Raw genomic sequence first — 20,269 nt, forward strand, 5'->3', positions numbered from 1 at the left:
CTCCCAATAATTCAGGATGGCCGCCATGAGCTTGTCCACAGTGGTGCACGCCTGCCGGTACACATGTCTTTAGGTTAGCCCAAACCATCTGATGGGGTTTATGTTTGCTGATTCTGAAATTCGCATGGAAAATTAATTTCAGCGAAAGCCATGTAAAACATAAAGAATATAGACAAAACTATATATTGTTGCTGAACATATGAACCTAAAGTATAAGAAATAACAAAACACCCATATCATATCCTTACCTGATGGCAAGCTGTCCATCCAGTTAATTCCGTTGTCACACATGAAGTCCTGAGCAAGGTTGGACATATGCTTGGGGTCGTTTATCCTGCTGGAAACGATGTCCATCTAAACAGTAAGCTTGAATGAAAGAAAACGCCCGATTTGCCAAAATCTGTAGCGTGAAGAATGTCTTCCATTATTCCAGAGAAGATGCCTACCTGGCTGGCACAGCGGGGGCTTATCCCACCCCACACGTGAACTTTTGCCGGGTGTTTGGCCTTTGGTATGACAGGGTTGATAGTGCCCAGGCGATGGTATGAGTTAGGTTTGCTCTGCTCAAGCGAAACAGTTGACTCATTTGTGAATATCCCGTTGTCCAAGTCAATGTCTGCCTGTATAAGTCGCTGGCAAAACTGCACCTGCTTTTCCTTGTTCGAGTCTTGTACCATCTGGCCGTACTGGGTAGATGAAGTAGTGAACCCTAGTGATTTGATAACACAGCGTGCTGTTGATAACAACAGTCCCAACAGTGTTCTTCAACAGTGACCTTTCCTTACCAGATCATTGTGGACAGTCTGGCAGGACTGAAGCTCAACTAAGAGTAGGTTATTTTCCAGTTGGTTGGCAGCCTCTTAACTCAACGAACACGGAAGCTCTGAACGGTCCCACTGGCTCCTTCGTTGTTAGGCACAAACTGACCTTGTGTCTACTGCCTTACCCAATATCTTTCATTTTCTCTTGGTATTTTTCACTACCACGTCTCCTAAAGACTTTTACAATCCTTGTAGATGATAATCCCTCTTCGTGCAGGCGCACTATCTCCAACCTTTGAACAGGAGTTGTTTTCATATCTGTATATAGCGTAATGATTAACAATGCAATGATACTATTAACTAGAACTAGGAAATACAGAAGATATGTATTACTATAAGTATCTATCATGTGTTTCCGGTACGGATAGACAAATCGGACCCTCGGGCACGCGCGTAAGTCATGCAGCGTGCCGAGGGTCGGATTTTTCATTCTGGACTGGAAAAACATGATTGATATTTTTTCTTGCATACCTAAAATTATGAATTTGTGAAAAAATGACATAGGAAACGATCTTTTGAACAATTACACCAAAAAGCATGTGCAGAGGCAGTAATTTTAAATAACTAAAAATAGCGTTTTTTACGATGAATTATTTTCAATTTTAATTAAACGTCTTGCAAACATATATATTTTATTGCGCTTTATTGAAATGGCATAATATATCTTTCATAAACCATACAATAATTGACATAAGAAGTGGTGCGTTGTTGCCCGTGACTCATCTTACATGGGGTATGTAAGATGGGTTTTTCCAGCACTGGTCACATGACCGGAAACACACATCTGGTATGCAAGAAAGCTAAAGAAATAATGACCGAAAAATATTCACACATGGTTCTCAACACCTTTTCAACACCTTTATTACTCCAATCCAATTAAGTTCTCAACACCTTAAACACAGTAAGAGTATATGATGCCAATAATAAGGGCGATACTATTTCCCTGTCATGGTCTCATCTGGTCCCGGTCTCATCCGCTCTCTGTTTTCAAAATTGTACAAAAGCTATCGGGTGTGATCGAGAAGGTGTAATTATGTCTCCCCAGACATATTGTTTTTGCCCTGTCCATCAGTCCGTCCGTCCGTACGTCTGTCCATACGTCATACTTCGTTTCCACTCGATAACTAAAGAACGCTTGCACCAAGGAACTTCATACTTGATATGCTAGTTGTTCATGACTAGTAGATGACCTGTATTGATTTTGAGATCAAAAGGTCAAAGGTCAAGGTTACCTTCAGGTAAAAAACGATATGTTGGCGGTGACCTTAAGCTTAAAAATGGTTTCTGCTCAATAACTAAAGAACGCTTGTACCCAGGAACTTCATACTTGGTAATTGCCAGTTGGTCATAACTAGTAGATGACTCCTATTGATTTTGAGATTAGTAGGTCAAAGGTCAAGGTTGCAGTAGATATTCACTATTTAATATGGGTGAATAAACCAAACTTCACTGTTGGTTCATCTCCAGTCCAAAATTACAAATTTCATGTCCATCATTTATTTTTTCTCAGATATGACCACACGATAGGGGAAACAAGCGCTTTTTCAAAAAAGCAATCTCTAGTTTGAAAATAAGATTGTCAAAGAAGTTTAAGAAACATCGGCAATACAATGCATTGCCTGGGGCCATAAGTTATGAACCGGGAATTATGAGACCAGATGAGACTAGATTTTACGAGGAGATATCGGGTTAATAAAAACAAACACATACTATGGTGTTATTTTTTAATTACAGTATATGAAAATCAACAGTCGTTTGACCATGTTGATGAAGGTTAATATGAAAATTTGAGATGAAAGGTAAATTAATGGCTAAACGAAATACAGTTTAACTATTATGGAATATGTTCTTACTTTTTCTAAATGGAAAATCAACAAATGTTAAAACAGTTACTCACAAAATGCAAGTGAAATTTAAATATTGCCAGTGACTTTTCTCTTCTCTGAGCATTTAAAATTCTGCGAGTGGATATATGGAAAGTAGAGCACTTTAAAGTGACACTCTTATTTAAAATCAATAAATACACATGTATAACAAACATCAATTTTGACGGATTAGCTTTTAACTTCTTACTAAATAATGCATTTATGTAAAATATTAATTACTGATAACAAGATTGTAACCGTGTTTTTAATAGCAGAAAGTGTAAAAATATTAAATGATTGGCGAATGCTAAAAGACTGTGATCTACATAATCTCATATGGTAGAAATACCTTGATTAATCTCATTTCTTTCAAATTAAACTCAGTATCCTTCATAAGAATCATTGTTTTCGACATTTAGTCATCCTTTTTGGAATAGTAAAACAATATTATTGAATGTGGTAAATCTTATTTCGGAGTAATAGTGCATCTTTAAAGTAAGTATGATAACTGGATACATTGTTTGAGATGCGCTTGCTCTGGTATTGGATGCAAGTGCACTGGTATATGGACATGACCCTACATATAATTAATGGGTTTCACTTTGCAATTGGCTGAGTTCTTCAGTCTCCAGATCATGTATTTATTATAAATTTAAATTTAGGACTGTTATTTACAGATGTACATCATTGATGTGCAATTTTATAAATGATGACTTTATTTGCAGACAACATTGTTTGATATATAATCATTTTGTGTAATCTTCTTAAAGCTTCAGTGCCACTTAGGATTAAATAATTAGAGAGAAAAAATAAAAGTGAGTATATAACTATGATAGGATCTCATATAATGTCTGATAAATTCCCGAGGTCCACACCATGCTTTATTTGAAAGAAATGTATGGAAAATACCAACGAAATTCCAAACTGGTCCGCTGACTTACTAGATGCTTATGAGGCAGATAAGTGGGCGGAGCATAGCATCAGTGTTTTTAGTCAAAAGTCGTAGCTAGGAATAAAGTGTGGCAAATCATGAGGAGTGTTAAAACTAAGATAGCTGGAACCCTTCAGCAAATCTTGATATTTGCTCCAATATCATGTTTGAATACCACAATTTTCATATTAATTAGCATCAACAGCTTTGTTGTTGTGTGATTGGTTGATTGACATTACCAAGTGATGTTATCAATGTATGATCAATATATCAAAATATAGACTTTGAAGTATGAAAGTCCTCATGGTCTAGCTGATCAACTGTTACTTCTATTTCTTGTTGATTTGACTGGTGTGGGTTACAATATTACAATATATTGCTTTGCACATGTCGGTCGGTTGGTCGGTTGATCGGTCAGTCAGTCAGTAGGTCGGTTGGTCTGTCAGTAGACCAAAGCTTGTCCGAGTGATAACTCGACAATTCCTGGACCTATTGTCATCAAACTTTACATCGAGGCTGAGCCTGACCAGTAGGTGAGCCCTATTTATTTAAGGGGTTTTCGGGTCAAAGTTCAAGGTCACGAATGCTAAAAGGTTGTACGAGTGATAACTCAATGCCTGCACCCATGGCTCTCAAACTGGACTTGGAGGTTTGGCCTGACCAGTAGAAGACCCTTCTGATTTTTGGGGTCATCAGGTCTAGGTCAAGGTGACCTAGAATGCAAACTTGACAATTCCTGGACCTATGGTCATCCAACTTGACATGAAGGTTGGGCCTGACAAGTAGAAGACCCCTGTTGTTTTTAGGGGTCAATTGGTCAAAGATAAGGTCACAGTGACCTTTAACGTGAAAAGGATGACAAAGCGTTTTCTAGTGATACCTCAGCAATGCCTGGACCTATGGTCATCAAACATTACATGGAGGCTGGGCCAGACCAGTAGATGACCCCTGTTGATTTTAGGGGTTATCAGGTCAAAGGTAAAGGTCACAGTGACCTTAAATGCGGAAAAGTTGTCTGAGTGATTACTTAACAATGCCTGCACCCATGGACTTCAAAACTTGACTTGAAGGTTGGGCCTGACCAGTAGATGACCCCATCAGGTCAAAGGTCAAGGTTTCAGTGACTCTGAGTGATGACCAGAAGATTACCCCTGTGTGTTTTGAGATCATAAAGTCAAAGGTCAAGGTCACAACTCATATTTGTCATTAAAATAACATCATATTTACTTATTCCCTGCTGCTTAGAGGAACCATGTTTTTCTGCAAATATCAGTCACCATCTGAACATGATAAAAAACTGTACCTTCTATCCTCAAACTTTGAATGGTCATAATCTTAAAACTGCCTCAAAGGCAACCAATATCAATGACAAATCTTCTGTCATTTCAGTCCATGGTGCGCAGAGATGGCATAATGTTTGACAAACATCTCTTGTTTCTACTATAATTGTATTTTTTTCTGCAATTTCGATGTCATAGGTAAACAAGTGATAAAATTAATGTTTTCAGGTGCATTGCCAGGAAAACTATCTAAAGCAAATTCTTCTAATAGTTACAAATGCAAACCATTAGTATTTAAAGCAACATAGATTTTCAGGCATTCAGAAAGTCATGTGATATGTGAATTTCATAATGACATTGTGCGCACTAAATTTAGATTTGCTTTCAGTTTTGTTGCATTTTCTAATTGTGATTATTGCATTATTTTTATCATTCTAGTTGTTATAAAGGTCAAAAAGGCTAAGAGAAGTTATCTAGATATGCATACAAATAAATAAGTTAACATCATTAAAACATAATGAGTGTAAAAAATATTGATGTCAAGTTGAATGACTGTCTTTGGTACTATGATGGTGATTAAACTGGATCTAGGGACAGACAAAAAAGCCTAATTTAAGACCTTCATTTTGTTATCGAGGATTGCATTAAAATGAAGCTGCATAAGGATAAGAAAATCACAAAAGGCTTAAAATCCTAATTATATGGATTGTGTACATTGGGTTAAAATCTTGAAACTTGGTATGCATGCAGAAAATGTTAATATGATTTAAAAAAGCTCAGGACCCACTCTGGATTCATCCAATATGTCTGCAAAAATCCAAGATGGCCGCCATTAACCTAATTCTGTTAATAAATAGATGTGGTACTATGTACTGCAACATGAATTAATGCATTGTTTAGTGATTTTAATGACGTTTAAGATGTTGAAAGTGAACCTTTTAAAATTCATACAAAGATTCATCGAGAAAATATTTTGTTGCCATGGCAACCATGATTTCCTTCAAAATGATTAATTTGCCGATTGTAAGAGAAAGGAAACTTTATTTTAAGATGTTGATGCTTTGTACAAAACCATGTTTGAAAATATTGAATGTGTTGCAGTAGTGCTGTTTTTGTTTTAAAACTTAAGTTCGTATAAAGAAGATCAAGACTTCCAAGATGGCGTTCAAGATGACCGCCATACATATCTAATTGAGTATTTTTTATCCCAAAAATGAGTGTATGTTTATAGAATTTAGGGGAAGAATATTTCAATGTTTATTGCTCATGTTTATTCTGTTTCTTAAATAAATGTTCTACATTGACTACCTCAAGGTCAGTGTCAAGGCCATTTCAAGGTCAAAGCACAAAAATTATACAAAATTTATGTATAACTTTCTAGTAATTGATGCTAATGCAAATTATTTATACCCAATGCCGTAATTGTAAATTGATTATTCATTTACATTTCGTTACTATTTATGAAATTGTTAACATAAATAAGTTAAATACGGCGGTTACGGTTATGGTAAGTATTGAATCAGAAAAAAATCAAATATGGCCACCAAATCCAATATTGCATCATATGGCATTGAGTACGAGGCTTAGGTATAGCGCTGTACATGGGTTTGGTTGTGTTAATGATATTTAATGTCATCATACAAAACAGATCTTGCTGAGTGTGTTCGCCAAGTTTATGGCCATGAACTTACTTATAAATAAAATAATATGCTTAAAATTCAAATAAGTTTTTAGCTCGACTATTCGAAGAATAGGTGGGCTATACTACTCGCCCCAGCGTCGGCGTGCGGTTAAAGTTTTAGGGCAAGTTGGGATTTTCACTTATAAGTCCAATACCCTACATTCAATTGACTTAATACTTCACACAGTTGTTCAGGGCCATCACATGATGAGGTTAGATAACTCCATATTATTCTTTACACAGATTATGGCCCCTGATTGACTATGGAACTTGGGTAAAGTTTTAGGGCAAGTTGGAATATTTATTAATAACTTCTATATCCTTTGTTCAATTAACTTAATACTTCACACAGTGTTTCAGGACCATCCCACAATGAGGTTACATAACTCCATATTATCCTAAATACATGTTATGGCCCCTGATTGACTTAGGTTGAAGTTTTAGAGCAAGTTGGGATTTTCACTTAAAACTCCAATACCATTCATTCAATTGACTTAATACTTCACACAGATGTTCAGAGCCATCACATAATGAGGTTAGATAACTCCATATCATCTTTTATACAAATTATGGTCCCTGATTGACTATGGAACTTAGGTTAAAGTTTTAGGGCAGGAGGGATATTGTTTAATAACTTCTATACCCTTCATTCAATTGACTTAACACTTCACACAATTGTTCAGGACCATCACCCAATGAGGTTACATAACTCTATACCCTTAATACAAGTTATGGCCCCTGATTGAAAGTTTTAGGCAAGTAAAAGTTAAGGGCATGTTGGAATTTTAATAAAAAAAACTTCTATACCGTTCATTAAATGCACTTAATAAAATTCAAAATTATTTATGACCATCTTACAACAAGAAACATAACTCCGTTTTAAGCCTAAATACAAGTTATGGCCCTTGAATTATTTTTTTTTGGTTGTTTTTTATAATTTCCTTTGAAAGGCATATTTGTATATTCTTAACCACATTTTCATAATGGGAATTCAAGTTATTTGAATGACTTGCGTCATTGTTTGGGCGGGCTGGTGGGAGGGCAGCATCAAAGTCACCTTATGTATCAAATAATTTTAGTTAGGTTTGACATAAAGAGACCAAACTTGGTATTATTACATCGTTATTGTATTCAAAGCAGCGTAGTCGAGCGCGCTGTCTTACGATGGCTCTTGTTTCTTTTGTGATGAGTTAAACATTTTGTTTAAAATAAATTTTATTACTACTGAATTATCTAATAAAAGAGGTCATATGGAGTTCATCGTTATTATATAGAAATGGTAGGCGCGATTCCGTGTGTGTGCGTCTGTCTGGCCCACATTCATTTCTTTGCATCTCCTTTTACGTTTTTCATGCGATTTTTACCAAACTTTTACAGATTGATGATCATAAAGTGAAGCAGCGCATATTGTCGGGCTTTTCTGATTTGACCATTTTTGAAAGAGTTATTGCCCTTTGCTTATTTTACATTTAAAATTGGTTTCTTCGCAACTCCTCTTACGTTTTTCATGCGATTTCTACCAAACTATCACAGATTGATGATCATAAAGTGAAGCAGCGCAATATGCTGGCTTTTCTGATTTGACCTTTTTTGAAAGAGTTATTTAAAATTGGTTTCTTCGCAACTCCTCATACATTTTTTATGCGATTTCTACCAAACTTTCACAGATTAATGATCATAAAGTGAAGCAGTGCATATTGTCGGGCTTTCCTGATTTGACCTTTTTTAAAAGAGTTATTGCCCTTTGCTTATTTTACATTTAAAATTGGTTTCTTCGCAACTGCTCTTACGTTTTTCATGCGATTTCTACCAAACTTTCACAGATTGATGATCATAAAGTGAAGAAGCGCATATTGTCTGGCTTTTCTGATTCGACCACTTGGGAAAGAGTTATTGCCCTTTGCTTATTTTACATTTAAAATTGGTTTCTTCGCAACTTCTCTTACGTTTTTCATGTGATTTCTACCAAACTTTCACAGATTGATTATCATAAAGTGAAGAAGCGCATATTGTCGGGCTTTCCCAATTCGACTATTTTTGAAAGAGTTATTGCCCTTTGCTTATTTTACATTTGAAATTGGTAACTGCTCTTACGTTTTTCATGCGATTTCTACCAAACTTTCACAGATTGATGATCATAAAGTGAAGCAGCGCATATTGTCGGGCTTTCCTGATTCGACCACTTTTGAAAGAGTTATTGCCCCTGCTTATTTTACATGTAAAATTGGTTTCTTCGCAACTGCTCTTACGTTTTTCATGTGATTTCTACCAAACTTTCACAGATTGATGATCATAAAGTGAAGAAGCGCATATTTTCTGGCTTTCCTGATTTGACCATTTTTGAAAGAGTTATTGCCCTTTGCTTATTTTACATTTAAAATTGGTTTCTTCGCAACTTCTCTTACGTTTTTCAAGCGATTTCTACCGAACTTCCACAGATTAATGACTATATAGTGACACAGCCCATATTGTCGGGCTTTTGTGATTCAACCATTTTTGAAAGAGTTATAGCCATTTGATTATTTTTACATTTGAAATTGGTTTCTTCGCAACTTCCCTTACGTTTTTCATGCGATTTCTACCAAACTTTCACAGATTAATGATCATAAAGTGAAGCAGCGCATATTGTCAGGCTTTCCTGATTTGACCTTTTTTGAAAGAGTTATTGCCCTTTGCTTATTTTACATTTAAAATTGGTTTTAAAATTTTTTTCCAAACTTTCACAGATTGATGATCATAAAGTGAAGCAGCGCATATTGTCGGGCTTTCCTGATTCGACCATTTTTGAAAGAGTTATTGCCCTTTGCTTATTTTACATTTAAAATTGGTTTCTTCGCAACTCCTCTTACGTTTTTCATGCGATTTCTACCAAACTTTCACAGATTAATGATCATAAAGTGAAGCAGCGCATATTGTCAGGCTTTCCTGATTTGACCTTTTTTGAAAGAGTTATTGCCCTTTGCTTATTTTACATTTAAAATTGGTTTCTTCGCAACTGCTCTTACCTTTTTCATGTGATTTCTACCAAACTTTCACAGATTGATTATCATAAAGTGAAGAAGCGCATATTGTCGGGCTTTCCCGATTCGACTATTTTTGAAAGAGTTATTGCCCTTTGCTTATTTTACATTTGAAATTGGTTTCTTTGCAACTGCTCTTACATTTTTCATGTGATTTCTACCAAACTTTCACAGATTGATGATCATAAAGTGAAGCAGTGCATATTGTCGGGCTTTCCTGATTCGACTATTTTTGAAAGAGTTATTGCCCTTTGCTTATTTTACATTTGAAATTGGTTTCTTTGCAACTGCTCTTACATTTTTCATGCGATTTCTACCAAACTTTCACAGATTGATGATCATAAAGTGAAGCAACGCATATTGTCGGGCTTTCCCAATTTGACTATTTTTGAAAGAGTTATTGCCCTTTGCTTATTTTACATTTGAAATTGGTTTCTTCGCAACTCCTCTTACGTTTTTCATGCGATTTCTACCAAACTTTCACAGATTGATGATCATAAAGTGAAGCAGCGCATATTGTTGGGCTTTCCTGATTCGACCATTTTTGAAAGAGTTATTGCCCTTTGCTTATTTTATATTTAAAATTGGTTTCTTTGCAACTCCTCTTGCGTTTTTCATGCGATTTCTACCAAACTTTCACAGATTGATGATCATAAAGTGAATTAGCGCATATTGTTGGGCTTTCCCGATTCGCCCATTTTTGACAGAGTTATTGCCCTTTGCTTATTTTACATTTAAAATTGGTTTCTTCGCATCTGCTCTTACGTTTTTCATGCGATTTCTACCAAACTTTCACAGATTGATGATCATAAAGTGAAGAAGCGCATATTGTCAGGCTTTTGCAATTTGACCTTTTTTGAAAGAGTTATTGCCCTTTCTTAATTTTACGCATTTGTTATGTTCCTGAGAAACTACCCTTACCATTGATTGGCTAATTGCCCCATGAGGCGGGGGATATAGCTGTCTGTGACCGCTCTTGTTTTAATTGCAAAGTACCCAGAACGATCCATGATTTCATAAAACAAACATGGAAAAATTGTTTCAGATTTTGGGTTTGCAAAGCACATGTACACTGGAGATGAGCTGCATGCATTACGGGGCAGCCCCCTGTATATGGCCCCAGAGATCATCTGTAAGGGCCAATATGATGCAAGAGTGGATCTTTGGTCTATTGGGGTTATACTGTATGGTAGGTTATGTTTTAATATATTGACTTGACTGAAAGGATGTGAAAAGCTTGTACATGTACATCAGATAAAAATGAGTAGGGAATTAGTTTGTTTTAAGCTTAATGCATAGGAAGTTACAACATTTCATTGTATAGCTACAGAGATTGAAATTAGCGCAAGCCAGCATTCAGCCCAACACTGGTAGTATGTTTTTTTCGGTCTCGCTCAAATTCTGGATTTTATCTAGCAGAGCTTATTAAAAATGTTGATGACAAACACTCTGGCAAGAATTCAAGATTGTTTATCCAAAAGTCTAATTTCATTGACTGTAGCAGGCTAAGTAATAAGCTAACTATACTATTTTGTCTACTTTATATAGAAATGGAGCCAGACAACTTACCATATATTTGGAGGTATTTCAAATAACTTATTTTATACAAAAAGGCTTTCAATTTTTAAGTTGTTTACAGTATTGTTTGATTCCAGAATGTTTGTTTGGCAGACCTCCATATGCTTCCAAGTCATTCAGAGAATTGGAAGAAAAAATATGGGATCCAAAACCAGTAGAGGTAGCAGCAGCTGTTTGTCAATGATATATTTTGTTACAGGAATACTGGATCATAATATTTTTGAAAGTCGCGTATTTAAGAACATTTGATAATATGAGAGGTTCTTTGTTTAAAAGTCAAGATCATTGTGAATTTGTATATGTAAATTTCATATGACTTTCAAATCAATAGACTTAAAAACCAGTAAATTAATGAATAATTTTTAAAAGTTTGTGATTGCTTATATTTAAATATTCAAAATACTTGTTTACTGGAAAGATGTATTGATATTTTAGAAAAATATAACACAACTCTTTGATAACAATATATTTTATGGCCTTGGTGTGAAAATAATCCTTAATTTTGTGGTTTTAGCTTCCATATGGAGTTGAGGTCTCAGACAATTGTCGCGACCTTCTGCTTCGACTTTTAAAACGTAATCCCGATGAGAGGATAAGTTTCGAGGAGTTCTTCGTTCACCCGTTCCTAGATCTCGAACACATACCCTCATCTAGATGTCTCTCCAAAGCTGTAAGATTAATATTTATTAGCTTTTCTGATTTTCGAAGAAAACAGTGAATTTATTGTCATATATGTTAATAAATAAGTGATTTGATTGGCCCTGTTATTTGTTCAGAGCAGTCCTATTGGCACTAGGCCCAAGGATTCAAAATTTAAACACTAATTTTATACAAAATGTATTAATTATAACAATTATAATAAGAACAACTCTCAAATACATGACATATATTACTTAAATACATGACATATATTATATTTTTAATAAAGATTATATATTTTAAACAAAATGGCTGCCATTTCCGAACTTCCAGCTGCCAATCTATTTAATTTTTGGCCCTGTTTAATTAGCCAATCAAATGCTTCAAAATGCAGGCTTTATATCTATATCACTTTTTGGCATGGGGCTGCTAAATGATTTAGATATTGGCACTGTTATAGAGGAGGCCTTTGTATTATTGGATGAGGCAAATGCTGTGTTTAAGGGATGATAATTAATACCGTAAATGACTGGGTATTAGACGCCCTTTTTTCCCTCAGATTTCGCTGCAAAAAAAATGCCTGCGTATAATACCCAGTAACAATTTTTTAAACTTTTTTTCTGAGATCGATTTCAAGCCAAGACTTTGTTTAGTTTTATGTAGAAAGGCATGTTACTCGCGTCATATTGATCGAGTATAATACGAGTTAAAACGGCAGTTGAAGATCGGGATATGGTATATCGTAAGATGTTTATAATTTAAACAAAAATATTTTTCGATTAAAGTTATTCAGTATTATTTTGAATAATAAATTGAATTGAACAATAATTAAACTTGCATATAAAAAAGCAAAGCTGGGCACTGTCAAAATATTTTTTGTCAGTTGTACGAGAAGGTGTGAAAAACTCGACTGCCTTTAACCTGTTTAACATACCAATACTACAAACTGTTGTGATAATGGTCTTGTTTTTTAACACTTTGTCACATTCTTTATTCTTTTCTGTAGGTGTTGACATTTTGAAAACAAACCCGTACAATATAAGGTTTTTGCATAACTTAACTTTTCATTCTCGACAGTTTATCATTGTATGGATTTAAAGATAACCGTCGCCATTTTCACGTGTCAACAAACATGGTGGCCGAAAATGACAGACGATTTGACATCTTTTCTATGCGTCTTTTAACCCAAAACATAGATTAAAAGTTTTTTTCTTGGACTTTTCACAGATTTTTTTCCCTGGGTCTAATACCCCCTATCGTCTTATACCCAGTCATTTACGGTCGTTATTAATAGTTATTTAATAATTTTTCACGTCATTCTTGTCATGCAAAGACTTCAACCTTGGCCATACTCTTCTAAAAAAAAAAGACCCTTTTTACCAAAGAACACTCAAAAAAATACCCTTATTTATAAAAGATGCAAAAAAGGCACTTATTTATAAAAGATGCAGTTGAAAGTGCATTTTAACTGCATCTTTTATAAATAAGTGCCTTTTTTGCATCTTTTATAAATAAGGGTATTTTTTCTGTATCTTTTACAAATTAAGTCTATTTTTTCTGCATCTTTTACAAATGAAGTGTATTTAAGCTATGGAAGTGCAGGCTCTCCAGCTGTTCCTAGTTTTTTTAGTTTTTCCTAGTTTTTAGTTCGACTATTCGAAGATAAGGTAGCTATTCTACTCACCCAAGCGTCGGCGTCGGTGTCGCACCTTGGTTAAGGTTTTGCATGTAACCACCTTTAAGTCATTATCTCAGTAAATACATCATGTTTTGCAATGAAACTTTAGATATGTATTCCCAACTATCTAACCGACTAAAGTAATGAAGTAAGATAACACTTATTTGAATTTAATGCAAATAATGGGCCTTAATTATTTGACTTAGAAATTCTGGTTAAGGTTTTGCATGTTAGCACACATAGGTTAATATCTCAGCAACTACTTGATGTATTGCATTGAGACTTTATACAATGGTACTCAACCACCCAACCTATTTGAATGGGAGCAGGACTTTTCAACCCCAAGACTTTTCAACCCCTTCTCAAAACAAAGACTTTTCAACCCCTATTTTAAAGACTTTTCAACCCCTACCTGTTTGGACTTTTCAACCCCTAAATCAAAGACTTTTCAACCCCTAGTTGAAATAGTTTGATAGCCATATTGAAGACTTTTCAACCCCTATATCAAAGACTTTTCAACCCCTATTATTTTTGTCAGCCAGGTGTTGTCTTTTTCATTGTTTTTGCAACAAACTTAACCAATTGTTATTGAAATACATTAAAGATTTGCTTGGCTTATTTGTTACACTTTTCTCCAAAGTATTGGATGAAATTTACAAAGGCTTTGCCTTGATTTACTAAGCACTTGATGGTTAGTGTTTTTTCAAAATAATATTCTGAACATTAACAATGGTACGGTAAAGTAAGATTTTGATGCCTGGTTACCCGGAACATGCAATTGTTGTATTATTCTGAAGGATATTACATATTTCAGCGAATTCACATATATTATGTACAAAGTTATTACCATAATTTTGGTCTTTAAATAACAAATTTGAATAATTGCAAAAGAAAATGAATGCAAAGAAGAATTTACGGAACATTCTCCTTTTTGTACCTGTAGAATGCCAATAAAAACCTGAACTTGAACATTTATAAAACTTTCATTGCTTTTAAAAAAGGTCAACCGTGGAAACTTTTTTTGTAGTACCATATTGCTATTTCAGTACAGTTTGATTATAGTTCTTGATAATGTATTATCTAAAAATTCAGAATTTGCGGGTATAATTAAATAAAATATATTTTTTGTTTGGTTTTAAATCCTAAAAATCATACACAAAAAGTATCAAGCTGCCCATAGTTTGGAATGATGGCCATGATATTAGAACCTTAATTAACTGTCACTTTCAAGTGACTATAACCTCAATTAAAGGTGTTATGAAGCCCCTTAATCCCTTAGGAATTTTTGACCATGTCACACATATTGCCCATTAATGAATGTGCGACCTTCATTCCATTCTTTAATTGCATATATGAAAAGACAATACAATGCTTATAGCATTTTTTTACATATATAACACTTTATAATAGAATGTCCTTACTTTTTTTAAACTGAGAAATAAAAAACGTTAATAAAATCTTATGTTACACTTATGTAATTTGAAAGCATTTGGAACTCAATCTATAATACATTTTTAACATCTTTGAACTCAATGTATACTTTTGTATTTCTTAAACAATGTCTGCTAAATCTAGATATTTTGAAATATTATGAAGAATTTTATTTAAAGTTCAACCCATTTTATTGTCTTTTTTATTGATGACAAAATGTTTTTTAAAAAAGTGTTTAAAAAAAGAAAAACAAACGCTGTTTCAATTAATTCATCGAGCAGTACCATGCACATAATTTATTGTGTGAGGATTTCCTAAGGGAGATAGGGAAGATTTATGGCTAAGTGACTAAATAGCTAAATGGACAGTCGAGCATTTTTTATACCACCACAAACGAAGTTTGAGGGGGTATATAGGAGTGAGCTTGTCGGTCGGTCTGTCGGTCACTCGGTTGGTCTGTCTGTCGGTCGGTCGGTTTTCATGGTTTCTGGACGATAACTCATGAAAGGCTTGACAGATTTGAATTTTTTTTTGGTACACAGGTGTAATATCAGAAGATACAGGTCAAGTTGGATATTGGGGCTGGTGGGGCCAAGGTCAAGGTCACTGTTACTAAAAATAGAAAAACGGTTTCCAGACGATAACTCATGAAAGGCTTGACAGATTTGAAAATTTTTTGGTACACAGGTGTAACATCAGAAGATACAGGTCAAGTTCGATATTGGGGCTGGTGGGGCCAAGGTCGAGGTCACTGTTACTAAAAATAAAAAAACAGTTTCCGGACGATAACTCATGAAAGGCTTGACAGATTTGAACCATTTTTGGTACACAGGTGTAACATCAGAAGATACAGGTCAAGTTCGATATTGGGGCTGGTGGGGCCAAGGTCAAGGTCACTGTTACTGAAAATAGAAAAACGGTTTCCGGATGATAACTCATGAAAGGCTTGACAGATTTGAAAATTTTTTGGTACACAGGTGTAACATCAGAAGATACAGGTCAAGTTTGATATTGGGGCTGGTGGGGCCAAGGTCAAGGTCACTGTTACTAATAAAAGAAAAACGGTTTCTGGACAATAACTCATGAAAGGCTGAACGGATTTGAACAAGTTTTGGTACACAGGTGTAACATCAGAAGATACAGATCAAGTTCGTTATTGGGGCTGGTGGGGCCAAGGTCAAGGTCACTGTTACTAAAAATAGAAAAATGTTTTCTGCTTCATAACTTTAATTGGGCATGAGATATTGTGATGAAACTTGTTGTATAGGCAGCCTCTGTGAAGACAATGCTTGTGATTGAAAATGGGGCCAGTGGAGTAAAGGTTTTTGTGCACTGTTACGAAAATAGAAAAACGGTTTCGGGACAAACAATACATGCATGATAAAAGAAGATGCAGTGTGCAGTAACCTTGGAGTTATGGCCTCTTTTCAAAGGAATGGTTTGCCATTCCTGTGTCCAGGCGGCATTTGGGGGTATTCGTCACTCCTGTGACAGCTCTAGTTTTATTTATTTCAATGTAAATATTTAATGAATTATTGTATTATCATGTGTTTCAAGTATGTATATTTTGTATGTATTACATATTTTTTGTCTGCTATATTTTTAGTCTCAATATATTCTTGATTTTTAAAAGAAATTTCAAAATAAATTGTTTACTGTTGTACGGTAGTTAATTTCTTAAAAAGGTGAGAAATTAAGGGGTTGAAAAGTCTTCGTTTATTAGGGGTTGAAAAGTCTTTGTTTAAGGTGGGGTTGAAAAGTCTGACAGCCATTTGAATAACCAAATTCGATAACTGTAGTTTGCAAATAATAGCCCTTTATTACTGGACTAAGGAATTCTGGTTATGGTTTTGCATGTAACCATATGTATGTTAACATCTCAGCAAATACATCATGTATTGCATTGAAATCTAATCTTATTTTACAGTGATCCATGTTTTGCGAAAACTTTTCAATCCTTAGTTTTGACTGTTGGGGCGCTGTGCGAAATTTTAAGATATGCACACACATGATTGGAATCTTTTGTTACGGGTCTATCAATTAATTCGACAATGGAAACTTTATTGCGGAAGGGCACGCTATTTCCGTATACAGTTCGTGTGTGAGCTACACTGAAAAGAGGCATAATAGTCGAAGCGCTGTCTCTGTGACAGCTCTTGTTCTAAAATGCTCCTAGTATTCCTTGTTTTTCATTTGCAGCATCATATCAGAAAGCATTATGTCTGAGAGTTTCAATTTTGTGTTTTCGTTGTGTCTTGAAGATTTTCTTGCAGAAAACAATGTAGAGATGTTCAGCTGACTTGCCTATGCTACTGGCAGTAGTGATTTCATGTCACTGATTCATAGTTTGGCCTTCACCCATGGTGATTTAAGGTTGGACTATGCTGAAGTTCCCAAACAGAAGCAAATTCACAGTCAGCTGAACACTTATATGTAAGGTAATTGAACAGTGAAGCAGTAGGTAGTCCTTTATCTGACAATACCTCTTAGTTTTTGTCTCAGTATTCCTAGTTGTGCCCCTTCGAAGAAGAGGGGGTATATTGCTTTGCACATGTCGGTCGGTCAGTCCGTCGGTAGACCAAAGCTTGTCCAAGTGATAAAAATTGCTGGACCTATTGTTATCAGTCTTGACATGAAGGTTGGGCCTGGACCAGTAGATGACCCCCATTGATTTTAGGAGTCATTGGGTCAAATGTCACAGTGACTTTTAACAGGAAAAGGTTGTCATACCTTGTCCAAGTGATAACACAACAATGCCTGGACCTATGGTCATTAAACTTGACATTGAAACTGGGCATGACCAGTAGATGACCCCTATTGATTTTAGGGTTTATCGGGCCAAAGGCTAAGGTAACAGCAACCGAAAATGTTAAAAAGTTGTCTGTGTGATAACTCAACAATGCCTGAACACATGGCCCTCAAACTTGACTTAGAGTTGGGGTCATGGGGTCAAAGGTCAATGTCACAGTGACATTAAATGCAAACTCTAGAATTCCTGGACCTATAGTCATCAAACTTGACAAGAAGGCTGGGCCTGACCAGTAAATTACCCATATTGTTTTAAGGGGTCATCGGGTCAAGATCACAGTGACCTTTAATGGGAAATGCTTGTCTCAGTGATAACTCAACAAAGCCTGCACCTATGGCCATCACATTTTGTGTTGGGGCCTGACCAGTAGATGACCCCTATTGATTTTATGGGTCATGGGGTCAAAGGTCAAGGTCACAGTGACCTTGAATGCAAACTGTACAATTCCACAACCTATAGTCATGAAACTTGACATGAAGGTTGGTCCTGACCAGTAGATGACCCCGATTGATTTAAGGGGTCATTGGGTCAAATATCAAGGTCACAATGACCTTAATGTGAAAAGGTTGACAAAGCCTCTCTTATAGCTCAACAATGCCTGAACCTTTGGTCATGAAACATTACATGGATGCTGGGCCTGACCACAGGATGACCCCATATATTTTTATTTTTAGGGGTCATCGGGAAAAAGTCAAGGTCTCAGTGACTTGGAATGGGTTGTCTGAGTGATTACTCTACAATGCCTGCACACATGGCCCTCAAAGATTTAGGTCAGGGTGACTAGTAGATGACCCCTATGGATTTTTAGGTGATAGAGATAAAGGTCAAGGTCACAACTCATATTGGTCATTAAATTACCTGATATTGGTAATAAAAATTACGTTATATTTAATTGTTCACTGCTGCTTAGAGGAAACATGATTATCTGCAAATATCAGTCATCATCTGAACTTGATTCAAAACTGCATCTACTATACTCACACTTTGAATGGTCATAATCTTAAAACTGCCCCAAAGGCATCCAATGTCAATGACAAATCAGCTGTCATTTTGGTTGATGCATATTTCATTCAATTGTTTAAATATTCTTGACAACATGGCGCTCATGGAGGGCATAATGTTTGACAAACATCTCTTGTTTATCCTAGTTTTTTCCTCATTTTCTGCTTGAAAAATTTCTAGTTTTCTCCTAGTTAGCTCTACCGGCCAAAGGCCAGAAGAGCTAATGCGATGGCATTGTGTACATCGTATGTGTGTCTTTGCGTCCTTGCGTCAGTGCTTCTGTAAACAATTGCTTGTGAACACGATACAGTCTTCGATGAAACTTGTACAGTAGTTAGATATCTATCAGAGCTTGGTTCCTTTCGAAAACCTGCCAGATCCGCCTTTGCATGACTAGATTATGGCCTTTGAAAGTATAAACAAAAATGCTTTTTTTTAGCCAAATCTATAGCCATGTCTAAGATTAAAGAGAGACAACTTGTTTATGGTTGTGCAGTTGGTTTTATGTTGTACTCTCCCTTGCCCTTTTAAAAAAGAGATCAAATTTACAGTTTAGGTTGGTTGATTTTTAACTCTATTGACCAAAGACCAGAAGTGTCTGTCGTTGGTGCATCCATCTGAGCACAATTGCTTGTGAAAGTTTGTTCAAATTATGCCCCTGGGGTCATTACTGGCCATGCCCCGGGGTTCACAGGTTTGGTATACTTGTATTGCGAAATGTTTGAAAATCTTTTTGTCTGAAACTGCTAGGCCCAGACCCTTACTATTTTGAATAAGGCATCATTAAGTGCATTTAGCGGTACTCTACTAATATGGTTCAAATTAAGCCCTTGGGGTCAAAACTGGCCCTGATCGGGGGTCACAAGTTTCCTAGAGACTTAAACTTTCAAAATCTTCTTGTTTCAAACCAAAAGGCTCATACCTTTGATATTTGTTGAGGAGCATCATGTGATGACCCTCTACCAAGACAGTTAAAATTATGCCCTTGGGGTCAAAGCTGGCCCCACCCCTTTTGACCTACTTTCTTATTTTTAAAGCTACAGCAATGGAATTTGGACCATGTGTAGAGTTTCGAAAACAGATATTTATGTTGTTCTCGGATGACCTTTGACCTAATTCCTTCTTTTTTGAAGTTACAGCAATGAAATTTAGACCATATGTAGCAATAACAACGTAACGTCGTTTTTTACACTTCCCTATTCTGCACAATGCTAATACCACTCCTCACTCCAATGGATATTACTCCCGCAAACATTTATACTTACTGCCGAAAATGGTACCAAAATAATCATGAATAAATTATCTATCAACTGTAGTACGGGTTTTATGTAATTATGTGAAACAAATAAAACGAGCAAAAAGTTTCATATGCATTTTTTGTAATATGTCATTTTTCTGCCGGTCTTGGGACGTTTTGACTGACATTTTATACTTCCGATTTCGGATATTTGAAGAATTGTTTGATTGTCAATGACTTAACAAGGATACATTGGCGTCTCCTGCATCGGTGAGTATAACATTAATGATTTATTAC

The 20,269-nt window shown here is 35.6% G+C and overlaps 1 protein-coding gene across 10 annotated transcripts in view; it reads left to right on the forward strand.

Moving 5' to 3' along the window:
* LOC128229255 (serine/threonine-protein kinase ULK3-like) overlaps positions 1–20,269 on the forward strand; it is a 197,977-nt gene that overhangs the window by 49,788 nt on the left and 127,920 nt on the right. For all 10 annotated transcript variants that reach the window (XM_052941042.1, XM_052941044.1, XM_052941040.1 and 7 more), the window contains 3 exons: positions 10,644–10,787; positions 11,254–11,336; positions 11,691–11,846. In XM_052941042.1, coding sequence (XP_052797002.1) covers positions 10,644–10,787; positions 11,254–11,336; positions 11,691–11,846 — 383 coding nt within the window. The remainder of the gene's footprint in view (positions 1–10,643; positions 10,788–11,253; positions 11,337–11,690; positions 11,847–20,269) is intronic.

This window comes from Mya arenaria, chromosome 3 (genome assembly GCF_026914265.1).
Source record: "Mya arenaria isolate MELC-2E11 chromosome 3, ASM2691426v1".
Classification (NCBI taxonomy): domain Eukaryota; kingdom Metazoa; phylum Mollusca; class Bivalvia; order Myida; family Myidae; genus Mya; species Mya arenaria.